The following is a 25,360-nucleotide window of genomic DNA, read 5'->3' as shown; positions in this document are numbered from 1 at the left end:
ACTGAAAAAAACTAAGCATACAGTTTTATAAAATAAAAGGCATCAAAAACAAGTTTTTAGCACAACCATTGCTTACTCTGCATCTCTCATTACCATGTCTTTAAAATTTTTTAGTACATTTTGCATTTTTCATATATTTTTAGATAGCACTGAGTATATTTCTTTATCAAACTTTTTTCACAAATGGAGCAAATTTCAAATCTTGCTTGAATTTTGGAGGACTCGATACAACTTTACTATTTATTTAATTTAAAAAATTAGCTTGCTGGGAAATAGTACTATTACTCCTAAAAAAATGTACCTACTTAAAGTTACAATTTGTATAACTTAAATACTAAGTATAAAATGTGTTCAAAACCTGCTTTGCGTTGGCTATTCCTCTCAAAAAATTAGTAGACTTCCGAGAAAACCATGTAGCAATTAAAATGGAATATACTGTATACTATTTTCTTTAGTACACCTGCTAAATCTAACACTTTCTGTAGACTTATCTACTGGGGAATTACGTATATTTTGTTTTATTTGGTTCCCAAGGGTAGTTTTGTTAGGAAAGCGGAACTGCTGGCCTTACGACCTTTTGTATAATATAATAGGGTGGTTGTATTGAAACTCCTTAATCTTATCAGAAAAGCGCACTATAGTGGACGGGCATTAGTGAATTTAATTCACGGTGGGGTGGGCAGACCAAGCTTTCTTGGGATTATACCTATCGATCGAAAATAGGTTGTAAACAACTGAGGTAGACTCGCGTTATAAATCATTTATAGCGAAGGGTGGCTTAGCCTAATCTAAACTGAAACAGGAGATAGAAAATTTGATTTTGAGAAATGTTCCCACGAACATAATAGAAAAAATTTGTAATAAAAGGAGGTATTAAGTTAATTGAGATTCAAAACATTTTCATAAAAATTCCAACAAATGTTCATTGACACCAAAACTCTGGGATGCAAAAGATATTAGAAAAACTTTTCTATGAGGTTATGTATCTTTTGTATACCAAGTTTTTTTTTATCAAAGAATATTGTTTGACTTTGTTTGATATGATTTCTTAATTTTTAAGCTATAACATCATCTTCTTGACACCTGGTATAATAGGCCAAGCAAATAAAATGTTTACTCCAAAAAAGTCTTATCCGCGAGATTATTGTAAAATTGTCTAAAGGAACATAATACAAGACATCTCTCATCTCGTGAATAAAAAAAATTAAGTATAAAAGAAGCATTTTTTCTGGGGTTCAGGGCTATTCTACGAATTCGTAAATATGCACATTGTTATTTTTTCGCCGAGCTACACCAGTTCTTTTAAAAAAGAATTTTCTACGATGAATAGAAGCCGAGACATTGCAAAATTTATAGCGCGCATCAATTTGAACTTAGCGAGTACCTTCTCTTTAAAGGGCTCGTGAGTCGTTAATTTTCCACATATTTCAATGCAATTCACGGGAAATCGTAGTTTACGTCATAAACTTTATTTTGCGAAAAATTCCAATCTTACCTAATGTTTATAAACAAATGCGCTACGATTTAAAAATAAAATTATCTTGGCTCCTGTTGGTCGTAGAGGGTGCTTTTTTTAAAAATCGTATTTTTTTGCCAGCTATCCATTGTATCTATTTTCGGTGAGGTAGCATAAATAGCAACAATTACAATGACGCTTACAGAATCATGTTTGGTTGAAAATTAACGCTTGAACAGAGGCTTAAGTTCATAATTTTTGGAGCCTCCCTTATAAACAAATAGAATTGTGCGAAAACTATTGCACCTACAGCGCCCACTTTTGGCACACATTTAAAGTATGACAAAACCCTCAACTTGTCATAGGTTTTATAAAATTTTAACAATAAATGCGATAGTTATAAACAAATGAAAAAATGGGCACTTTTCTTGTTTTTTTGCAATAACTTTTTTGTTTATTAACCGATTTTAATTTAACCAGTCTCATTTTGTAGATAATTTTACTCCCTATAAGCTGTCTGTGAGTCACTTTTCGCTAAAATTGATGGTTTTCCCTGCAAAGTGAAAAAACTGTTTTCCTCACTTATTTGTTTAAATAGAAAAGTTAGCTAATAAAAGTTTTTGACTCACGAGATGAGAGATGTCTTGTATTATGTTCCTTTAGTCAATTTTGCAATAATTTCGCGTATATGACTTTTTTCGAGTTTCTCTTTTATTTTCGCTAATTTTCCTGGTGTATAAGAGAATCCCACAGATAAGAAGAAATCTAAGGAAAACAATCAGATAACAAGTCATTTGATAATGTATAATAGTAAAATATTTTCCAAGAAGAAATGAATATACACTTTTATGATTGGTGATATTTTCCTAAACGAAATAAAAATGGACCATAGTTCACACTGTATATGTATATCACCATTTTAGTTACTTTTACGTCGTGGCTTAAGCTATTCGCACACTTGTATACTTTTGGTATTGCGTAATCTGGAAAATTGCCCAACTTTGGTATTGCAAAGTGGGAACAGCGCTGCAAGTTCAATATATTGCACAAGCTGTAAAATTACTAGCATCATTTCATGTTACGAGTTGCGTACATCTAAAAAACAGTTATGTGTGAACAGTTAATAACACAGGAGTTGCGCAATATAAAAGTGGACCAATAGTGTAGTGAAAGGATGTCGAAAGTAGTGTCAATCTCACCCTCCGTTTTTGAGGGTGCTGAATTAGAATTTGAGGTCTGTTAAATACCTAACCATGCGCATAGCCCGTAGTTGACCAAAAACCATCCTTTTTTTTATTTCGGGACCCCAATATTGTGGCGCAATATCTGTATTAATTCTTGCAAATACGACAACTCTGCTACAACGTTTTTAAATCCATTCTTTTACCCAAATTATTTTTGTATTTTTTCGACATTTTCTCTTTTGTTGCTTTCGTAAAAAAATTGGTAAAGAGGATGTAAATTGAACTTTTTTATGATGATCTGAATCCACTTTTATCCTCCTGGTATTGTATTTCAATATATACTACTCACAGGAAATATTTTTTTACCGCTTTATAAAATTTGGGACCGCTTCGATTAATACAGAGAGATCCAGAATTATTGATGGTGCCGATACTTACAAATATTTTGTGTGCCGCTCTTATATTATTTTCACTCTTCGTAGTTGGCAAGACTGACACTGAATTACTTCGTTCAGTGGTGGGTTAAGTGCAGTGGAAATAGGGTCATATATTCATTTTAATCACAAAAATACAACGCAAAAAGCAGAATGTTGGCATTAATTAATTTGAGGGGTTTATTAATTTGTTATAGGAATGGATTAAATAAAAATGATTTATTAATTATTATTATTAACTTTAAAACTATCATAAGAATAGCTTTTTAACAATTATTGATCTATCTTGTTTTTTTATGCGAACTTCAAAAACAACAATTTTTAAATGAATTTACGTTTACTTCTCTCATTTAGAAATGCGAATAAAAATCGATTTAAAATTTCTTAAAAAAGTCTAACATAAAAAGAACATATTGAAAATAAGGATATTTAAAATAATGGCTTTATTGGTTTAAAGTTAAAAAAGTGAATACGTACTTTTAATTTTGACCAAAATTCTCTCCCTATCAGTAATAATAATTTTTATAATTAATTTGTTATAATTTCTAACAACTATTTATACATTAATATAAAGATTAAAAATATTTAATATTTCTAATCACAATTTACTTTCAAAATGTCTGCCTTCATTTTATATATGGTTTATATGGATTTGTTTAATGTTCCAAAGAGATAATAATATAAGGGAGGTAAGTCCGGAGATCTAGGAGGCCATAAACCTCGACTAATAATGCAATCGTCACAAAATTCTCTTTAGGCGGTTTTCCACTAAACGAACAAAACAAAAACAAAACACAAACTTGTGTAGAATAAAACAGGACTGTAACTTTTCGCAAACTTTTTGAAGACTGGCGTGTTTTGCGACAGTTGGAGTTTTGTTTTTCGGGTCCCGCTTCAAAAAGGCGGTTTTCCACTAAACGGACAAAACAAAAACAAAATACAAACTTGTATCGAATAAAACAAAACTGTAACTTTCGGTCATCAAAAGGTTTCGATGTGTTTTGATACTCAAGTCTGTTTAGTGGAAACGGTCGTGTTGTGTTTTCTATTTAAGTGATCCAACCCAATATCTATGTTGGCGTTTTCTTCTTCCCAAAAACAATATTTTAATCATTAATGAATTTATAGCTATTAAAAAATATATATGTGTACAGTTAAAGTGTTTACTTGGCTAGGATACAAACTAACCAAGTAAACACTTTAAACGTACATATACCACGAACTCCATCGATGGATATCTGGGAAACCGCTGGAAGGATTTTTTTGAAATTGTGATACGGACTGTGGAGCCTAGCAAGCTAAAATATGTTCAAGGTCATCGTGTTTCCGGTTTCTAAGTTTCTACTTTCTAAGTACTACTACTATACTAAGTTTCTTATTTTAAATGGAACCCCCTGTATATTATTGCAAAAAATAGGGGTTTCCATTTAAAAATTTCAAGTTTTCCACATATTCTGAACTTCATATTCGATAATTTTTTTTGACTACCCTGTACAAAAACTGGAAAATTTTTCATGTCAAATTCAATAAAGTAGGTCTTTCTCTACAAAATGTCCAATTTGCACAAAATAACAAACCGGGAAAACTAAATTTTGCTGACAGTCTGCATCTGTCAATTTTTGTTTAAAAATTGAAATATCTCAGAAACCGTCAATCCTAAGTATAGAGTGTGCTATATTTTTCAACTTAAAAATGGATGATGTTTCCAAATATACAATAATATACAAGGGGTTCCATTTAAAATAAGAAAGTTAGTATCGACTTCCGCTGTAACCGGAAGTACGATGACCTTGAAAATATTTTAACTTGGTGGGCACCACGGTCCGTATCACACCATCACAATTTCAAAAAAATCCTTAGAGCGGTTTCCCAGATATCCATCGATGGCGTTCAAGGTGGTACACTCTGTAGACACACTTTTTTTCAAGGACTTCAGTATAAACCAGCCATATCTAAGAATAAAAAAATCTTCTCTAAACATGTTGGCTGGTTATTGGAAAAATGTGTTCCTCGCGACAACCAGTGGAAAAGGACTGAAAACAAAAACAAAACTCGAACAAAATGTAGCGCGCTTGATGGAAACAAGAGTTTTGGGTTTGTTTCAGTTTTGTTGTTGTTTTGTTCTAGAAAACACAAACATGACATAAACTCAACTGTCCGTTTAGTGGAAAACCGCCATTAGAAACCCCAGTGTTGTTGAAAGTAACCATTGTGCATTTCGTCATCACGTAACTGATTGAAAAATGGCTGCAAAAAGCTTTGTCTATATCGCAAATAAGTAATGTTATCTTCAAATAAAATACGTCCAATTATTCTTCGCCGAGATATTGCTACCCAAACTCCTATGTATTTTAACAGGATGTAAAGTCGTTTTCATTAACACGTGTGTATTCTCCCCAGACCACGTACGATAATTGTGTGAATATATGTATCCACTAAGATGAAACCATGCCTTATCGGTAAAAAAGTTATATCTAAAGAATTGCCATCGTTTCAGTTGTTGTTATACCAGTTACAATAGTCCACTCTTTTTTCATTATATGATGGTAATAATTCCGATTATTTAAAAGATTAACGACAAATTCAAATAAAAACACTAACATCGAACACAAATAAATATTACGGCAACAGATCGCGTCGCGTCGGTCGGAAATCTAAGAAAACGGAAAGTAATTTTAATCAAATAGAAGTAAATTTTAATATCTTTGGTAACATTTACGCGTGTCATCTTCAATCATTCTGGATCGCACGGTATAATACAGGTCATATTTTGAAGTTGCAACGTAGCTTAGCAACAATTTTTAAAAAGTGATGCCATTCATTTACGGAGTAATTTTAAACCTGTTTTTAATAGTATCTGATCTGAACGTACTTGCAATTTTATTGTTGCGGCATTAAAATATTGTCCCACAAAAGTGTACTAGTGTGCGAGCAGCTTTACGCATCAAAACAAACCTATTTACCGATTGAAAGTTGGTGTCGAAGAACCTGAAGCCTTGGTGAAGGGCAGCGAAGAACAATATGTAACCCAGGCATTTGTAAACATTAGGTAGAGTACAGAATTTCCTCGCTAGGGGTGCGTGACATACATAGATGTACCTCTGCACTGCCAACGCCAACGTCAGCCATATACTTGCCGTGTGGAACATGTTGGGGATAATCTGAAATAAAAACGCAGCTTATAATTTCATTGTGGAACTTCGCCCCTGTAAACAAATTACACAAATTAAGGCAGGATTTAGTGGTGGCTTAACATGAAATTTTGTATGGAGACCAAGTTCCTATATTATGGTTATTTGGGAATAAATAGCTGTGTGTTACATACGAAGTAGGCGTAGTTATAGCAAGGTTGAAGTTTTGGAGGATTATTAGTTTTGATCACGAATACCCAGGGTGTATTTTGAACTAATATTATACAGGGTGAGTCAGAAAGAATGGGTCAACACTAAACTGGAGATACTAGACACCAAAATATTATGTTTGAGCTCATCACGCCTTATACGAATATCGCTGGTTTAAGAAATACAGGGTGTTCAAGGTTTCAATTTGATTCTTAAATTTCTCAATAACTGAGAAAGTTTTGATAGCGTAACTCTGAAACTTGGTAGTGTTGAGTACTTTGGTGTAAGAATTACGAATTTGAAGCTTATTTTGACGTTGCTCCTAGAGGGCGCTAGTTTCACCATATTATTTAGGTAAATCGGAACATATTTTTTTGATCTGTTGAGCTATGCTTTAAAAAATTTAAAAATCTAAAAGAACGTTGAATTCTACATAAAAAATGTACTCTTGTTTAGGTCGCCTATCTTTATCGGTTTCTGAGTTATTTGCATTTAAATGTTTCAATGTATTTTGTGGTGATTTTCTTTCGGACGCTTATATTGCTATTTCTTTTCTAAGTAGGCTTTTGTCAAATTTTCATTTCAATAAATATTAACGTATTTTGCGTGTGTCTGATTTATTATTCGTGCAAAATTATTAGCTAGTGATCAAAAAATGCCATGGCAATAATTTTTCTAACAGTGAGATGCATGATATGATTTGTGTTTTTGCTTAGGTTAATTTTAATGAACATGCGACGGCCCGAAGATATGTGCAATTGTACCCTAATAGATTACGTAATTATAAACTATTTCAGCTGGCACAGTTGGAAGTCCGCACGACAGATGGACCCATTTGCGCTCCCGCGTACAATATATTTCCTTGTCGTGACGATACGACGAAGAACAGCTGGGTCGTTTGTCGGTTGTCGCACCTATGACACACTGATGAGGACTAATAACTCCGAAACCGGTCTGTGTCTGGTGGGTTAAACTGACAAACGATCCTAGCTATTGCACTAGGTGTTGCGAGTATAATTCAATGCCGGTAAGGGCATATAGCTCTCGGAGTAGTTGTATCTCGCAACACTGACAATTCGCCACTTTATTTACTTTAAAAACGGTATAATTGTTACATAATCATTAAATTGTATCATTCCTGAGAAAAATGGATTTAATTTTTTTACGGTAGCTACGATCATTAGTTATGGATAGCCGAGTATTTGGAGATATTCTAGTCTAACTAAACCTCACTTTTTGTAAATTTGCCATTGAATTAAATGTTTTTAAATTAATTTCGAGGCACTTCACTCAAAAACCTATATCTAAGTGGACACTGACCTTTTACACAGAAGTAGGTTAGTCTAAATCGTAAAAAATACTTAGTTAGATTATACTGATGATTCCGATAAACATTTTGTCCATTTCTTTAAAGCATTTTAGCGATATGCAATACGATATTTTAGAGATAGGTACTTTTTTACAGTAATTAAAGTGAGATTTCACAAACCACCTCTCTTTTCTCAAAATATTATCGGCGGCTTTTATGTTTTAGGGAAAAAATAACTTCATATTCATATTGGGCTACCCCAAAAACTCCTTCAAATCAAATTCCATTGAAATTTCTTTAGAAGTGGCGGAAGCGGTTATAACTTTTTAATGAAGTAAAGTTGTATTAAGGTAACTCGATCTAAACCAGTTTATTTTCTCTCATGGACCCTTGCGGTATTGCCTGTTCGTTTCCGGATCCTTTATGAAATAAAATTTAATTATGGAAGATGCATAGTAAATTATAAAATGACCTTTAAATGTATTCATTATAAATACTTTCGGTGAAAATATTAAAAGCAGGATTTCATATGAGGAAAAAAGTTTTTATATGTTTATAAAGAGTAGACATTACATTAAATAGGATATCGTCCTCCGTGATCCACCCATACTCGATTTCTTTTAAGAAAATTCTATAACACGCATACCTGGGGCTGAATTTCGTTGATAACTTTCCGAATTTCTGCCTTTAATTCGGAAAGGTATTCATATGAACTGAATAGTTTTTGGACTTTAAGAATCTCCGCAGGAAAAAGTCGTATGGTTTTCTATTAAAATAATTGAAATGAATAAAAACTATGGGGAGATATGGAAGTGGGAGAAAAATCTGAAAGCCAGAAATTTCAACAATGCATTAATTACGCTTTTCTATTGTACAGTTTGACTTGAGAGTTTGTTTAACTTTCTGCGTTTGAAGTGTACATTTTGTGTGTCTATAGTTTTTTAATTAAAAAACACATTTTCGATAAATCGCAGCACACGCAAATACAGTCATATTTTTCAGATCGACATATGTAAACACGAAATTTAAGTGTTCATCCAAATGGTGTTTACCAATTCCTGGTTCACTCGAAAATGCAATTAGCAACCGTGTGCGTCATATATGAGTATTACGCATGGTATAGTTTATTTGAACGCTTTCGCAATTATTATTGTATTTCCCAATAATTTTGTAGATAATAATAATCGGAAAACAATGTGTTTTGGGATTACTATTCTCGTGCGAAAACTTACGGGCAATTTGTCAATTGACAAAATTGGGAAACTATATTCCTTTCAAGGAGGGTGGTAAATATAATAAATTTTGTGATATCATAAAAACCCTATATTTTTATCCCTCGTTGCAAAATATACTGTTTCATATAAACCCTTTTCCGACAGTGAATTAAGCGAAATATATCCTTTTAAAGGAAGATGGAAGGAATTGATGGAGTTCTGGAATCTGGAATCTGTTTTCCAGAATTAACGCATGTTTTGAAATCACATACCATATTTCGAACAGTTTCCATAAAACAATTACCTAAGTTGTGTTATTGCTTGAAAACAATGTTAAATATGTTTTTAATCAAGAAAATAAACACAACTTTCAAAAAAATATTTGGAAGTATACAGGTTGTGCCATTTAACACTCCGGCTGCCAATATCTTCGAAATGAAAGAATTTATATTAGTTCCGGCAAGTGGGGTTGTTAGGTCCCTCGAATAGTTTCAATTTGCAGTTAGAATTGTTAGTTCAAATCTTTCTGTATAGATGGCGTGATGATACTAAACAATTTTTCGATTCTTGGAACGTGGAAATGCGGCCCATCTGAAAGATCGTTAAATTTTGAAGTTATATAAAGTTTTTCACAATATTTATTTCTTATGATGTAACAGGAAAATCTATTATTTTATTTAAATCACACCGAGACAAATATTTACACCACATACTAACTAACTAATAATAAATTATAAAAAAAACAAATGATTAACTACAGAAAAAGTAACAGAAATTATTTAAAATAATAACGGAGATGTAGAAGTACCTAGTTACTGAAGAAAGTTAAAACAAAGATTATAATAAATGTTCAAAATTATGTCCTTCAACATTAATACACAATGTTAGTCTTTTCGTTAGTTCGACATTACAGGCTCTTAATAAAATTTCACGATCTAAAGTCGCAGTAGCTGCATAAATTTTGTTATACAAATCTGCCATGTCTTCTATAGGGTTCTGATAGAGATTCTTAAATGACCCTATAGGAAAAAAATTAAAGGCGCAAGCTGATAAAACTGAAATTATTCGAAAACTAATATGTGTCATACATGTTTTTTTTTTTATAATTTATTCCTTGTTAGTTAATATGAGGTGTGAATAATAACAATATAACAATATTTTAAAAGAATATTTTGTCTCAGTATGATTTAAATAAAATAATAGATCTTCCTGTTACATCATACATTGCATGTCGACATGTCTCGAAAACAAGTAAATATTGGGAAAAACTTTATATTACAAAAATTACTCAAAATTTAACGATCTTTCAGATGGACCGTATCTCTACGTTCCAGGAATCAAAAATTTTTTTAGTATTTAACTGCAATTTGAAGTTATTCGAGGGACCTAACAACCCTAGTTTCAAGAACTAAAATAAATTTCTTCATTTCGGTATGTGACACACTGTATACCTATATACATTATCATGAACAAATTTCAAATTTATTTGAGCGATAACACAACTGAAATACTTTTATGGAACTTTATTTAAAATACATATGTTATATTTCAGTACACACACCATTGATTGTGAGAAATTTATTATTGTTCGGGCAATATACTCTTGTCTGTAAATTGAAATTTCTAAAAATAGTTCGGATATGATAACAAGGAAGTTACAACCGAATCTAACATTTTCGCGAAACGACACATAGTAGATGAGTTGCCGATGAGTGAATGGAAATTGTGACAATTCAAAGTAGTAGGCCTTAATGCTTTTAAAGGGTGTTCAAATTAGAGTTAACTTACCTACCCTTGTTGTTAAAGTACTAGCTTTCGTGAACTATTAATAATTTCATGAAGCAACAGTTGAATCTCCAATTAAAAGAATGGGACTAATGTTATTTGTACTAACAAGTTGAAAATAACTATGTATCTGTTGGTTTATTTGTTCATGGGTAATTTTCGCTCACCCACCAATGAGTGAATACAAAACAAACAAAGAAAAATATACTAAGTAATACGTTTTCTATCGATCGAAATTGGATAGTTTTATTTACTCGGGTGTTTGAAAGGAAATTAAAATTTAATTGATATGTTCGTTTTTAATAAATTTACTTTTATCCTGTTTATTGTTTTCTTTTATGACTACATACATGATGTACGCAATTTGCTCACTACTTTTGTGTAGGCAAAGTTTTTAAACGAGATCAAAGTGAGTATGTGATGTTCTTGGATCATAAACACCATACGAGAAAATACCTTGATCATTTTGTAATTCGTGTTTTTAATGATAAATTGGAATTTTAAACAATAGAGTTTAATGTAGATCCGAAGATATAAGTTTCACCAGCTTTTTCGATAATAAGCGAGATCTCCAACAACTAAACAGTAATGTATGGTTTCACATTAGGAAAGTGCATGCAGCAGCAATTAAATTTAAACACAATCCCGTATATGAGCACCGTTTTGTGCTGTAGGAACATTATTTAGGTACCAATTCCGTGACTGTCGTTTCGTGAAACAGGAATAAAGAGAATATGCATTAAATGCTAAATCTGCAACATTTTAAAACTGCTCTCGCAGTTTCTGCGGAATTGCTCGGGACTAGTAAAATTCACGCAAATTAGAACATTGTTAGAATGTTTGATTTAAGTACTTTTTTAATGCCTCGACCCGAATTCAAAGTTTTCTGCTGTTTGCTCTTTATATTTACTATTCATTTCATTATTCTTAAACAATAAAAACATATATTTCTTGCTAAATAAACTCTGATAGAGATGATTACTGGATTCTTTATACAGGGCGCCCATTTAGTGGCCTCGTTTTCTATTATAGCCTTGGTCTTACTCTATTTTATTAGACAGGGTGTCCCATTAAGAATGGGACACAGAGCTAATGAGCAAAAATGGTGTTTTAACTGAAATTTGTTTCAAATTTTGAAATGGGCCCATGGTATTAAAAAAAAACAGTTCAGATAATAAAAGGCATAAGAAATATTTTAAAAACAATAAATATTTTCTTTCTCTTGTACTTATATATGTTTGTTCGATTCGTGTGAGGGTTTCTCCTATTTTCCGAAGAGATAGGAAAAGGTATTTAAAATGTCACGAGTTTGATTTCTGCGAAAAGTTGAATAGCGAAAGCCGCATCTCGATAATTCAATTCACGTAAGTAAGAAAGAGAGAGATCTTTTCTCAATTTTGGGAGTTTTTTTTTGCCGACCTAAAATTTTTTTGTTTGTGAAAATGTGTTATTATTGTAGAGAGCTTCAATTTTCCAACATTTGAAATCTACTTAAAATATTCGTACATGGTATTTGCAAAAAAAACTTTTGGAGAAATTAAACATTTAAATAATTTATTCAAATTTCAGATGCTTTGTAAAATTTTTAAGTATGCTATGAATTAATTGAGAAAAACAAATAGTAGGAGTTGTTTGTTATAAAGAAAACGACAATAAAATGTTACATAATTTTAATACATACAAAATAAATATATGTACTAGATAAATTAAAAACATTTTTCCAGAGGGGACCACTATTGCACACAAATTCTACATCATTTTTGCATTATGTACATTATTGGTCAATTCTGTGTTGTGCAAACAATGAAAAGAATGTAAACTCTGTTTATACTCGTAGGTGAGGTCTTTAATTCTTTCTCATAAAAAGAAGTTGAGTAGAGATCAGGTAGAATCAGGTCACCATGGCGGCAACTGAATCAAACCTGGAATATTAACTGTCANTGGCTGGCGATTTGGATAAGCGTCAACATAAAGACGTCACGCTTCGGTGGCACGACCATACATGAAATGCATGTCTGTTAATTCTGCGTTAGAGTAACCAGCTATAGCGAAAGAAAACTTGTGCACTGAGAACAACTGTCAAATACGTACTGTTTATTTCACTAAACATCAACCAACTATTATAAGAAAATACACAACGTTTTTGCAAAATAAAAAAGGGGCTAAAAACATTTTCTTTTTAACACCCTGTATAAATATTCCCACCCAAACATTAAAACTGAAACGCCTCTGCGTAATTTGATTCACTGTGACATGAGGATTTTCGCGGATCGAATAAGTGTATAGGTATTATATAAAAAATGCCAGGGCTTGTTATGCATTCTTTGTCATAATAATATTTGTGGGAAACTGGAGATTTTCTCTGCAATTTCTTAAAAACCAATAGCAAAATATGGATCTTTTTTCTAAACTGCCACGCCGAAATACTTGAGATTAAGGTTTCCAAATGTCTACAAATTGTAGTTATTAACCGTACATTAATAAATCACTTTTTTGTCTTCGAAAAAATAATGGTTGTCTCCTTTCTGATATTTGTCAAAGTAAACATGGCTTCACATTTTCACTTCAACTTATAAATTTTTAAAAACTTTCAAACATTTGAAAAAAAACTTACTTCTCAACTAGATCTGAATGAACAAACTTGTTATATCTACACATTTTGACAGTTAGTAGGCTGTTGGTTGTTTCAATAAAATTCATCAGCCAACTATGTGAATATTTAAGGGCTAGTTTCTCCACTTTCAAATAAATTTAACTGTCAGTTAAATTTAAGTCTGTTACTTTCTTATGCATATATGTTTTATGAGACAGGTATAGATTTAACTGGAAGATAAGGAGGTGAAATAATCCGAAATAAGTGACAGTCCAAAAAATAGGATGCCTTGGTATAGTCTTTCCGAAGTCAATTGAACATGTAAAAAACGCCTGGCAATAAAATTTAATGACTTTCATAGGCGTCCCTAAAAAAGTTTTCTGCTAAATGTAAAAAATTATAATAATTTATGTGTAGAAAATTTCTTTTATATGTTCATTTGGCCAACAACATATTTTAATTATTTATGTCCTCAAACAATTCTGTTATATTGATGGTAAATTTCGTTTTGTTCCGTTTCAAAAGGTCTCCAAAATGCCATGTTGCAATAATATTATTTCTTCCTTTCCTAATTATAATATCAATGATTAACAGAAGATGCCTACAATAAATTAAAATTATCTGAATCACGCCAAATTCCGCACTGCTGCACTGCACTGCTGGGCAATTTGTCAACCACTTGTCAACGGCTGAGATTTATTGCCCAGTGATCAAATGCAGCTGTGTTTGTATTTCGTTTGCCCGCGCTCGCATTCTTCAACTGGGCGTATTCATTTCTACCACCTTCACTATTAGTTCGACCCGACCTGTATATGGGTATGGCTAAATAAATAAGTTTTTCAAATATGTCAATGCCGAGTTGCTGCGTCAGCAACCGAACCTGGTACATCCTGTCAACCTCTTAGTTCTTCAATTGATATCGGAAAGACTTATAATTCAATGATTAAACCATTCATCAGGCGGATGATGGCAAGTGAAAACAATTTTATTTTATAAAATGTTAAAAAAGTTAAATTATTATTCTTAGAAACAACTAGTAAATAAAACCGCAGAACTGATAACTAAGATGAAATAAAATAGCTGCTTAATGTAGAAATAAAGAACAAATTAAATGTTTTATAATATAAATCTCTGTAGCCAAAAGCCTTTGCCTAGCTCCTATTTTTTTCACAGTAAATTATGGATAAATTATTTTAAATATTTAATTTCTCTAAAAGTTTTTCTTCACGGATACATGACACATCATTTCAAATAAAATTTAATGGAGATTTTAAAAATTAAAAATATGTAAAAAAAAGTTTGTGTTATAACGGTAAAACTAGAAGTTTTAGAAAAATATCGCGTACGCCACTGCATCCTATATAGAAAACTGTATATGGAACTCATGTACAAAAATTTAAAAATTTCACACGTAAAAAAGTTACTGGTTATCAAAAAGAGCGACCAAAATTGAAAGAAATCAAAGTATCAAGATGCTGTTTTGCCCATTCAACTGTTCTCGAAAATTGAGATCGTGACATCTAAGCTTTGTTTTGGTTTGCACTTGAACGAATTCTATAACAATTAATACAATTTTACTTTCGCTGTAAGGAATATTATAATATTTTAGGAACCTAAAGCAGTTTATTAGGCGATAAGGAAGTCCTTACACTCAATTTTAACACTAAAAATATTACTGCATCATAAACAAATGAAATATGAACAGAAAACATTGTAGCGGCGACTGACTGCAGTTTTGGTTTTTTTGGGAGTTCTGAATTGGTTCAAAATACAGTTTAATATGCATACTGCATACAGTTCTGTGTCTATTAAGAATTAGTTTCATACAATTCTAGATTTCTGAACCAAAACAAAGCTCTTAACTATATTTTTTCTATCAATTTGGGAAAAATGGAAAACTCCTTAAAAAATTATGAGTCGCCAACCACCTAGTACATATGATATACTTAATATACTTGTATAAATTAAGAAGGTATAATCAAATATCTGTCCAATTTGAACAGCACAAATATCTATTCTATCTATTTCGTATCACCACATGTCATTCTGCTTTAACGAAGCTGTTAATAATAGAGGAATGTTCAATATTTCGCCATAATAATAACACTCAAGTTACATGAATGCTAAAACAAGTTCCCAATTTCAATATTCACGAATGTGATGTTTCGAAGAGAATTGATAATCTATAGGTACTCTATTGAATAAGCATGAAGTAAAGTGTTCTACTTTTCTCCTCAGTTTATTTTAATTTTAACGGAAAATAGTTAGTTAAAACTGATTATACAGGAAGTTCCCGAAATGCGTGTCAAAATGGAGTGTAAGTCGAAAGGCGCACAAAAACCCTAATTACTAACTAGTTCTATACTATTCAGTATTTAGGCCAGCAAAAACTTTTAACTTAGCATTTCGTTCTATAAAACATTTCTTTATTCCCTAAAAAGAAATGTTCACTCACCTCCCTTCATGTTAAACTTCAAGAAAACTGTCCTATGTCATCCCAAACTGAAAAGTTGTCAATTTGTTCACGCCAAAGAGTGTTGTTTTTTTTATAGATAACTTTATGGCTAACTTTACTCAAGTGGGCATAATATGTCATAAAACTCTTTGTTTCCTAAATATTGCGAGTTAAATAAACACGAGGAAAAACACTTTTCCTTTCATAACTTTGGGACGTTTGATTCGATTGGCAACTTTCTGAAATGTTGGAGCTAGATAGAGACATATAACGACGGGAATTTACCTTTATCTTTCATTAAAAAAAATTTCAAAAGTGAATGACATTATCTGTAAAGTAGATATCGATTTGTTCAATAAAGTGCCTAAGTATCTGAAAGATTCTCAGAAATGTATCAATTTCTACAAAAAGTTTCACTAATAATTTTCTTTTTATGCTGCATGTGAAATACGACAAATATAAGGAGATTTTTAGGTGAGTTCCAATAATGGAAAGGACGATCACTTTAAGGAAACAAGTTTCTGTGAATTTATGTCCTACAAATATCTACGCAAATATCTGGAAAGATGTTTGGCGTGGATTAATGAACTTTGGGTTGACGAAGTGAAGGTAAAAATTTGGTGGGTTTGTATACAATTATATCGACCAGTAACGGAGGTACTTGAACAGACATTCGTTAAAAAATCTCTAAATTCCTATACCAGTGAGCATTTTGAAAAGAAAATCAGTTCATTTGATTTGGGGTAGTTTGGGGTATCAGTTTTATCCCTTTTATAAAGTAACTTTTGATGCTTATAGGAAAATATCTGGAAAAGGCAATTTTGTGAAATGTTATTAACTAAATGTAGAAATAAAATAGAAAGGAATAAGCCATGAGGAATTGGAAAGAGAACCAAGTTGTTCAAAATTGGTAGGTGACGTACTACAAAAATCTTTAAATTTGACTTTTTGGGAAACAATATTAAAGGCGAAAAGTCATTTTTGTAGATGCCAATGTGAAACTGCTCGCGAGCTCTATGCCAACTGATAGCGAGCAATGCTTGTAATTGTGTACTACCTCTTTGTGACCTCTTTGTCGGTGGATACGCAATTTATTTTCGATAGCCGACGGAAATTTTGGCTAGTTCAACGTGAACAAATACAGCCTGACCAAATTCATCTTGCCCGCGACAATGTAAAATGGGAACTTTACCAGATTAGCACCGGAGCTCATTCTATGTTTAAAAGTGAATGGTGAACTTCGGTCATTAAATAGAGTCAATAATAGATAATCTACTTTGAATAAATTAATAAATATATGGATTCCGCATGTGGTGTCAACTTTTTTTTGGAGGGAGGGGGGGGGTGCAACTTTCTACCGTCTAAGTACTTTAGATTAATCCTTTCTGAAAGAGATTCTGAGCAAATATATGGACTTTTTTTCAGTTTTATGAATTTTAATTACAGTTTAGGATTAAGCTGCCTTGTTGACTACTTTCATTAAAGGTGGAGTGTAAACGAAACTTAATAGCTTTACATTTTTTTTTTTTTACTAAAAGGGAGAACTTAATAACGTTTCAATACGACCCTCAGACGTCAACGATATTGCCATTTTTAATATTACATAATATGAATAGAAAGCCCCGCGAAGTAATCGATGGATTCAATTCATCTTGGAGAATTTCAAAGACATTTTTTCTCATATAAAGTACTTTCTTGACATCTTATGAAAATAAATAGTTTTCCAAGTAGAATGCCGATGAAGTTTTAAGAGTGCAATATATCTCATATTAGTACCTAGAGAGTGATGTCTAAACTAAGTTTTATACTACATTTAACGTAATAAACTCAAACGTTAAAAAATGTGGAAGCTATTAATTATTATACCAGTAAGGAGTATCCGCAAAAAACATAATTTTAAAAGTATGAAGTTATTTAAAATAAGTTCAAGAGTAACTATTCTTATTTTTAATAGTGTTAAATAATATTATTCCTTGGGCTGGAACAATGGACAAGAGTACAACAGTGAATAGATATTTACAACAAAAGATAACAATAACTTATTTAAGTATTTGTGCATTTTTGATAGTCTAGCCTAATAGTTCACAAATATAATCGAATGAAGTAAGAAATGGATGACTGAATGGTCGAGAATATCAACATGACTGTAGATTTGCCAGAGTACACATTTTTCAAACGTAAACAAATGCCGTATCGTGTGGTTGGCACATATCGATTCACTCGAAAGCATTTATTCATTTGCCAACTATTCTCCAAAATTGTACAAACATCACACCGTTTGTTTGGACTATTGAATGAGATAATGTTATCCCATATGTAAATTAGGTAAATTTCCTTAAATACAAAAATACCTCCTTTGAGATGTTAAAATAAAATATAAAAATTCGTTTAATATCTTCCACGATTTCCGATATATCAACTAAAACTTTAATATGGATGTTATATATTTCATTGTAATTATTGTGTTTATGGACATTTGTAATTTTCGAAATCCAAATGAAAAATGGGGTTGTCAGACCATTTTATCCTCCGCAACAGTTTTGTAGATACGACGAGAATTTAATCATAGGAGTCTAGGTTAGTGGACTGGTTTTTTTTCTGAGGACACCATGTGTAATTTTATGTTTTATCAAAATCAAAATGTGTCTAAAAAAAAATTTTCTTTGACACCCTATATCTCGAAAATGATGCATTTGCGGACCCATGTTTTTTACGACTTTTTTGCTTCTAGTATCGTGTACTTACAGCTGTTTAATTATGTGTATATATTCTGAAGAACAATAAAGAAAATTAGGTCAAATTGGATGGACGTATTGCAATATTTTGAAAATGAAAAATATTTCAATTTTAAAATGATGTCAATCATCATCAATTTTCGTAAACTTAAAAAGATAAATTTTATCAACAAATATTCTAACAATACATTTTTTTACGTCTGAAGATTATCAGGTTTAATGTAGCTTTTCACCTGGCTTCTTATTTTCTCTTTTGTAGAAATTATATTAGAGAACTAGAAAGATATATTTCGGCCAGCTCGACTTTCTGTAGTGGTTCCTAATTCTTGTGTTACTTTGGGAAAACTGATCTGTACGAAAACTTTCGATGGAATTGCAGAACTCTTTAGAACAACTTTATCAATCACTTTTTCTTATTTAAGAAATAGGAAGCCACACCCAAAGAACCGTCCTCTAGGGAAACTAAGTAAATATACACTCGGCCAGCAACTTTTTATATATCTTAGAGACGAAATGAATTAAGCTAAAACCTACTAATCGTTTCACAGGACGTGGTATAGCCACCAGTTTTAAAGGCACAGGAAATTGAAGTTTATAAAGAACATCACATTTGTTCATATATTTCTGAAGATGTTTGGCTTAGATTGACGAAACTTCAACTAATGAGTTATAACGGTTGAAAATTCACTTAAATGATACACATTTGTGTCAGTCATTGGTAGAAGGGCTTTGTCACTAAAAACCCCAGAAAATATTATATTATATATTTAATGTTCAATGTTTAAAATATGATTTAAGACTATTAAGGCTGAAACTAAAAATGTCAATGTCACTGCAATACTTATTATGGATTCTACACATAAAGTGTAAAGGAGAATATTGTAACAAGTTTGTTAGCGCTTTCTCGAAATGAAATATTATAAAATACAAATAATACTTTCTGTAATAAATATATCCAATCGGAAATGCAAGTTAAATTGTCTGACAAAAAATGTATTAATTTGAGATACAACTGACTCTTGCCGAGATAAACATGGGAAAAGCGGTTTTATTTTATAATGATAAAATAATACATAACATTCCATAAACACTACTTGAATTTCAATTTAAAAATTTTACCATATCGTGGGTTGAAGTAGATGGATATATGTAGAAAATAAGGGACAGTGTATGCTTTTCTAATTCGTTTTTGATGCAAATTCGGATCATATAAAATAATCCTTAAAAATCCTTGATTTAGGTACATGCATACAATTCAAAAAGCACTAAAAGCAAAATGAAATTTTTATATACAGGAGTCTATTTTTTAAATCCAATCTATAAGGATTAAACTAGATTTTTTTAAACTAGATGTTTATAATGGCTTGAAAATCGAAATCATGAGTGCTGATCAGGTCGTTTACCTTCTATTTCTATCATAAATCTCCAAACTTCCCATTCCTGGGACATATATATTGTTTCCTTCAACAAATTTAAACGAAAAAAAATCGTCTGTATTTGATTCACCCTTGTATTTAGCTAGGCCTTTAGAGAAGAGACTCATTTGTATCTGCCGCATCAAAAGTTGTTGAGGTGTAGGAGGGAAATCCCAGTAAAAGCAAAAGGCTCTCAATTAGGGCAGTCAGTAATGTTGGCGTAAGTCATGATACTTGTAAAATGTTTTTCTTGTGGCACGTTGCCAGCAATCCGTGGAAATCTAGAACAAAAGCTCCGTCAACTGTCTTCTCAGCACGGATAAAACAAGACCCGTAAGTGCTCCTTCATTAATCCCGACCACGTAATGGTAAATGAAACGATATGCAATTTCCTCTTCTAAATTGTTAAGGCCAGCAAATTTCCTATACAAAAGGGACCCAATATTTCTATGTACAGGGTGAATCTAAGATTCATATACAACATAAGTACATATAAATTATTGTGAAGATTGACTGATTGTTGGGCGCCAAAAAAAAATAATTTTTCTTTGATTTTGATTCAATTAATATTTTATTTCAGTAGAGACATGAGATCTTATCTCAGTAGTGTAATAATATATCGAACTTGTATAATAATGGAATCTGTTATGTTAAACTAATTTTCCGTTTAAAATTCTACTTTAGTAGTAGAAAACGTTTTTTTTAGATTTTTAGATTTCGACTTACTCGAGCCCTTTCTATTTTATTTATAGACGCGTTAAATAAAACCCCTTCTAATGCAGTCTCTGAACAATGAACGCTCCAAACTTTAATGCTGTAGGAATCTTGAAAGCTTGAGAACACTGTAAATTCAAATTGAATGGAGTACTTACTTCTCGTTCTGCTCTGCACACTTCTATAATTTAGTTTTCATATAGACATGTACGTGATTTAAGAACAAGGCACAAATTTTAAGCATTTGTGAACCCTGTAGGTCCTCAAGGGGGGCGTTTTTATGTGCAATTTTCAGTGAATTCATAGCAGTTTTTGATGAGAGTTATATCTATTCACTGTACCAGTTATACAAAATTTGTCCAGAGTATGACAGTTTACAAGCTGACAATACATTCAGAATAAGGAAAAAAACATATTTTTATTTATTTTTTTAGCATTAAATAAATTATGAACTTTTGTCCTTACTTTATCTCCACAGCTAATCATGATTAAAATTTCGAATCGTTCGGTTTCTGTAAGCTAAGCTTCATTACTAAATTATACTGATGTAAATATATTATATTGTGTGAGCTGTAACATAATAGGTGATATGGGCATATCGCTGTCGTTGTTTGGTTACTAATAACTAAAATTTTTATTACACATACAAATTATACAGGGTGGCCAAATGAAAACGAGACAGAGCCATTTTCCGGAACTGCGTCAAGATTGTAGAAAAACGCTCAGACCCGTCGATTTTAGGTTAAAGGGGGACATTTTTTGCTGGTATTTTTGACTCCGCCACTTTCACCCCCAAGCATCACCCCGAAATATTTGAATGGCATTAGGGGTTGAGTAATATTTGTTTTGAAAGATCTTACAATTCTCTTTACAACAGACTTTAAATTTTATAATTCCGCCCAATACTTATTAAGAATTTTGATTTTAAAGTTGAAACTTATGTACAAACAATTAGTAACGATAAAAATGTCAGTCACTCGAGTTAAGTACGCCAATGGTATAAATTTAGTATTGCTTGCGTTACATTGGTTTTTGGCGATTTGTTGCCACTTTCGTAAAAAAAACACAGTAGTAAAAAACAGAAGTCAAAACCATAACGTGAACGTAAAATTAGTGGATTCCAAATTATTTTCTAGTATTATTTGAAAGCGCTGGTTAGTAGCTTATTTGTGTTTTTGAAAATTAAACACTATGGTTTATTCCATTGCGGGAACGGTAGATATCATTTCGCTTTACTTTATGAACAATAAATGTGCGAATAGAACAGCTCGGTTATTTAATGAACAACATCAAGATCGACATGTCAGGAGGAAGTATGTTCTAGAGTTAGTAAAAAAAATTCAAGAGACAGGGAACGTAGCCAATAAAAAACGAAAAATTGAGAAGCCTATAGTTAACGAAGCTAGTGAAGTTGCCGTTTTGGGACAAGTTCATCTTGATCCTACATTAAGTACGAGGCAGTTGGCATCTGTGTCTGGGATCAATCGAACTAGCATACGAACCATTTTGAAGAAGAATTAATTCCATCCATACAAAATACATTTAGTCCAGGAACTTCATGATAATGATTATGACCACCGTTTGCAATTTTGCCAAATAATGAGCGAGCAGGGAACGATCCACAGTTCCTTTATAACATTTTTTTTTTCTTGAACGGGACGGTAAATCGTCACAATTGCCGCTATTGGTCCGATTCAAACCCAAGAGTTTTTCACGAGGTGCATACACAGCAACCGGAAAAATTAAATGTATGGTCTAGAATATTAGGTGACAGGCTGGTGGGTCTTTTTTTTCTACCTGGTAATTTGACTGGCCAAATGTATTTGCAATTACTGGAAGACGCTATTGACCCTGCCTTGACTGATATTATTGAAAATGTCCCAGAGTATGATGAAGATCATTTGATTTTTCAACAGAACGGTGCTCTGCATTATGCGTTAAATGTCCCTCAGTATTTGGACCAATGTTTTCTACGGAATTGGATTGGGAGAAGAGGCAGCATTGAGTGGCCTCCACGATCACCGGATTTATAGCCCCTTGATTTCTTTTTGTGGGGTACTTAAAAAGTAAAATCTATAAAACACAGCAAGCGTCGCTGAAAGGTTTGCGTCAAAGAATCGTCGACGAATGCCGTCGAATCACTCAGAAAATGCTTCAGAATGTGCGCGAACGTTTCGAACAAAATCTTTATTCTTGTATGGAAGCGGGCGGTCATCAGTTTGAACATAAGTAGTAAGTAAGCAAAATATAATTTAAATTTTAAAATTATAATTTTTTTCAAAGTATTGGACGGAATTATAAAATTTAAAGTCTGTTGTAAAGAGTATTGTAAGAGCTATCAAAAGAAATATTACTCAACCCCCAATGCCATTTAAATATTTTGGGCTGATGCTTACCCTTGCTTGGGGGTGAAAGTGCCGGAGTCAAAAATACCAGCAAAGAATGTCCCCCTTTAAACTAAAATCGAGGAGTCTGAACGTTTTTCTACAATCTTCACGCAGTTCCTGAAAATGGCTATATTTCGTTTTCATTTGGCCACCCTGTATAAAGGCATATAATAGTAATGATAATTATATGTCGCTAAGAAGTATCGACATCTTTGGATGTTGATGCATGGCATTGCATGTCGTCAACGTATATTTCATAAGATGGCACGTAATTGCTGATTGACAATCGCAAACACCATGACAAACGTTCGTCAGTAAGCCGACTGCGATATTTGATTTAATAATTTTCATTTCAGAAAACGCAGATTCGCATAGATAAGTCGATCGAAACAATCCGGTTATTTGAAGCGCAATTTGTTTTAAAGCTGGATATTTATCTTCGGATATAACAGATCAAAATTTTGGATCACTTGCTCTTACTTTGATATGTATATCTGAAATCATCTACAATACCTCATCTTCCACAAAAGACGCTATTGCTGCTTTTTATATTTTATGTTTATTGAGAAAGTTTGATGACTTTTCGATTAAACTTAATGACTTATATTTATTGAGAAACAATTTAAATTCAACCTAATAAACACCAAAAAAGTTATAAGATTGTCACAGTTTTATGACAGTCATTCTATTTTTAATCTTATTTAACTATTTCTGAGTTTACGACAATGCCAACAGGAAATTTTTCAGTAGTAAATTAAAATAAAAATTAGTAGCCGTGATTTCGCTTAAGCTTAGGACGAGGCTTAGGAAGTTTATTATTTCAAGAGAACCTATTATAAAAACGTGTGACAGTGTTCTTTTTTGGTAGACAGCTGGCTGGCTCAATTAATGTAAACTAGAAAAAATTATGATTATTTAAAGTGCGATTCCTTTTTCGACGACAGATGGAAATTAATTCAATTACAGTTATTTCATATTTTAAAACTTAGCGGACAGTTTTTTGGGATAATTATTTTTTAGACAATAAGCATTATTTCAGGATAATATAATTACCTAATTCTACCTAATCCACTTGATTTTATTGATATTTTATCTTATATTTTTCAATATATCATGTAATTACAATTTATAACGATTTCAGTGAAACTGTGATAAATAGTTGAATCCCTAGCTGTAATAAAAAAGTTAACACACAAATCTTCCTTTAAATAAAAAGGCATGAGCATTAATAAACGATTCTCATCTGCTGAGTTATGTAAGATGACTGCAACTTTTAAAAAATACATAAATAATAATTGTATGAAAAATTATTTTTCGGGAGCAGTTTCTAGTTTCTAGTTGGACATTTTTTTTTAAAGAAAAGATCTCATAGGACCACCATTGGCTGAGGAGTGGTTCATAGATGATGGCCTTAAAACCAATAAGTAGATTCTGATAGCGCGTCCGACCTTACAGACCCTAGTCCGAGAACAACAACGGCAAGTCGAAAATATCCAGTTAAGGCTATGTAACTTCTATAGAAGTCTGAAACTGGTGGCGATCAAATTGCAGCCGAAAAAAAAACCAACCAACTTTTAATATAGGTTTTATAATAAAAATTTATTAGGTAATAAAATAATTTCAATTTCAATTTAGTATCCTTGAGAATTTCTCAATTTAAATAAAAGGGGGGATGTAATTAACTATAATGCGACTGCACAGACGAACATTAGAAGTTAAGGAACTTTGGAAGTTAAGAGACGGACTTATTTCGGTTATTTACTACACTTTCCGACTGGTAAAAGGAATGTTAAGTGACCCCTATCGGACAAGGGCAATATATTTTATTGGTAGTAGCAGTTCTAACTAAGTTCGGATCGACTTTTAAAAGCAAAAAGTATAAATGGGTTTAGTTGCTCGAAACCTGAAACTTATGAGATCGTTAACTTATACAAAGAGATCGGATAGGTGAAATAATTGCGGTGCACGATTAAATGAGACTCGAGAAAGTATCAATAATTAAATCGGTGAATTTAATGCGTAATTTTGTTACCTACAGGGTGTCCGGGAAAATGTGGGAAATCTCTCGGCTGCAGATAGAACATGAAATAATAAGATGACAAGCTCCTATAAAACAGGTCCTCCCTACGTAGATGTGTCCCTGAACGACGCCGCTGGAAATCGGCTTTTCTTGAATAACTTTTAAAGTATTTAATATATTTTAATACAAATTTTATGTGATGGATACTAGTAAGGACCTCTTAAAGGACTTAATGTGTAAATTTTTAACATCCTGCATGATAAAGATCTTAAAATAGTAAATCTGTGTAGTTTCAACCTTAAACTAAAAAAAAGGTAT

General features: G+C 32.0%; 1 protein-coding gene across 2 annotated transcripts in view; it reads right to left on the bottom strand.

The window, feature by feature from the left end:
* The window catches only part of LOC108904776 (sex peptide receptor), a 361,521-nt gene that overhangs the window by 55,462 nt on the left and 280,699 nt on the right, over positions 1–25,360 (bottom strand). For both annotated transcript variants that reach the window (XM_018707451.1, XM_018707452.1), the window contains one exon: positions 6,038–6,235. In XM_018707451.1, the coding sequence (XP_018562967.1) occupies positions 6,038–6,235 (198 nt within the window). The remainder of the gene's footprint in view (positions 1–6,037; positions 6,236–25,360) is intronic.

The sequence above is a fragment of the Anoplophora glabripennis genome, unplaced genomic scaffold (genome assembly GCF_000390285.2).
Source record: "Anoplophora glabripennis isolate ALB-LARVAE unplaced genomic scaffold, Agla_2.0 scaffold124, whole genome shotgun sequence".
In the NCBI taxonomy this organism is placed as follows: domain Eukaryota; kingdom Metazoa; phylum Arthropoda; class Insecta; order Coleoptera; family Cerambycidae; genus Anoplophora; species Anoplophora glabripennis.
Note: the sequence above shows the minus strand (reverse complement) of the source record. Positions and strands in the feature narration are given on the sequence as shown.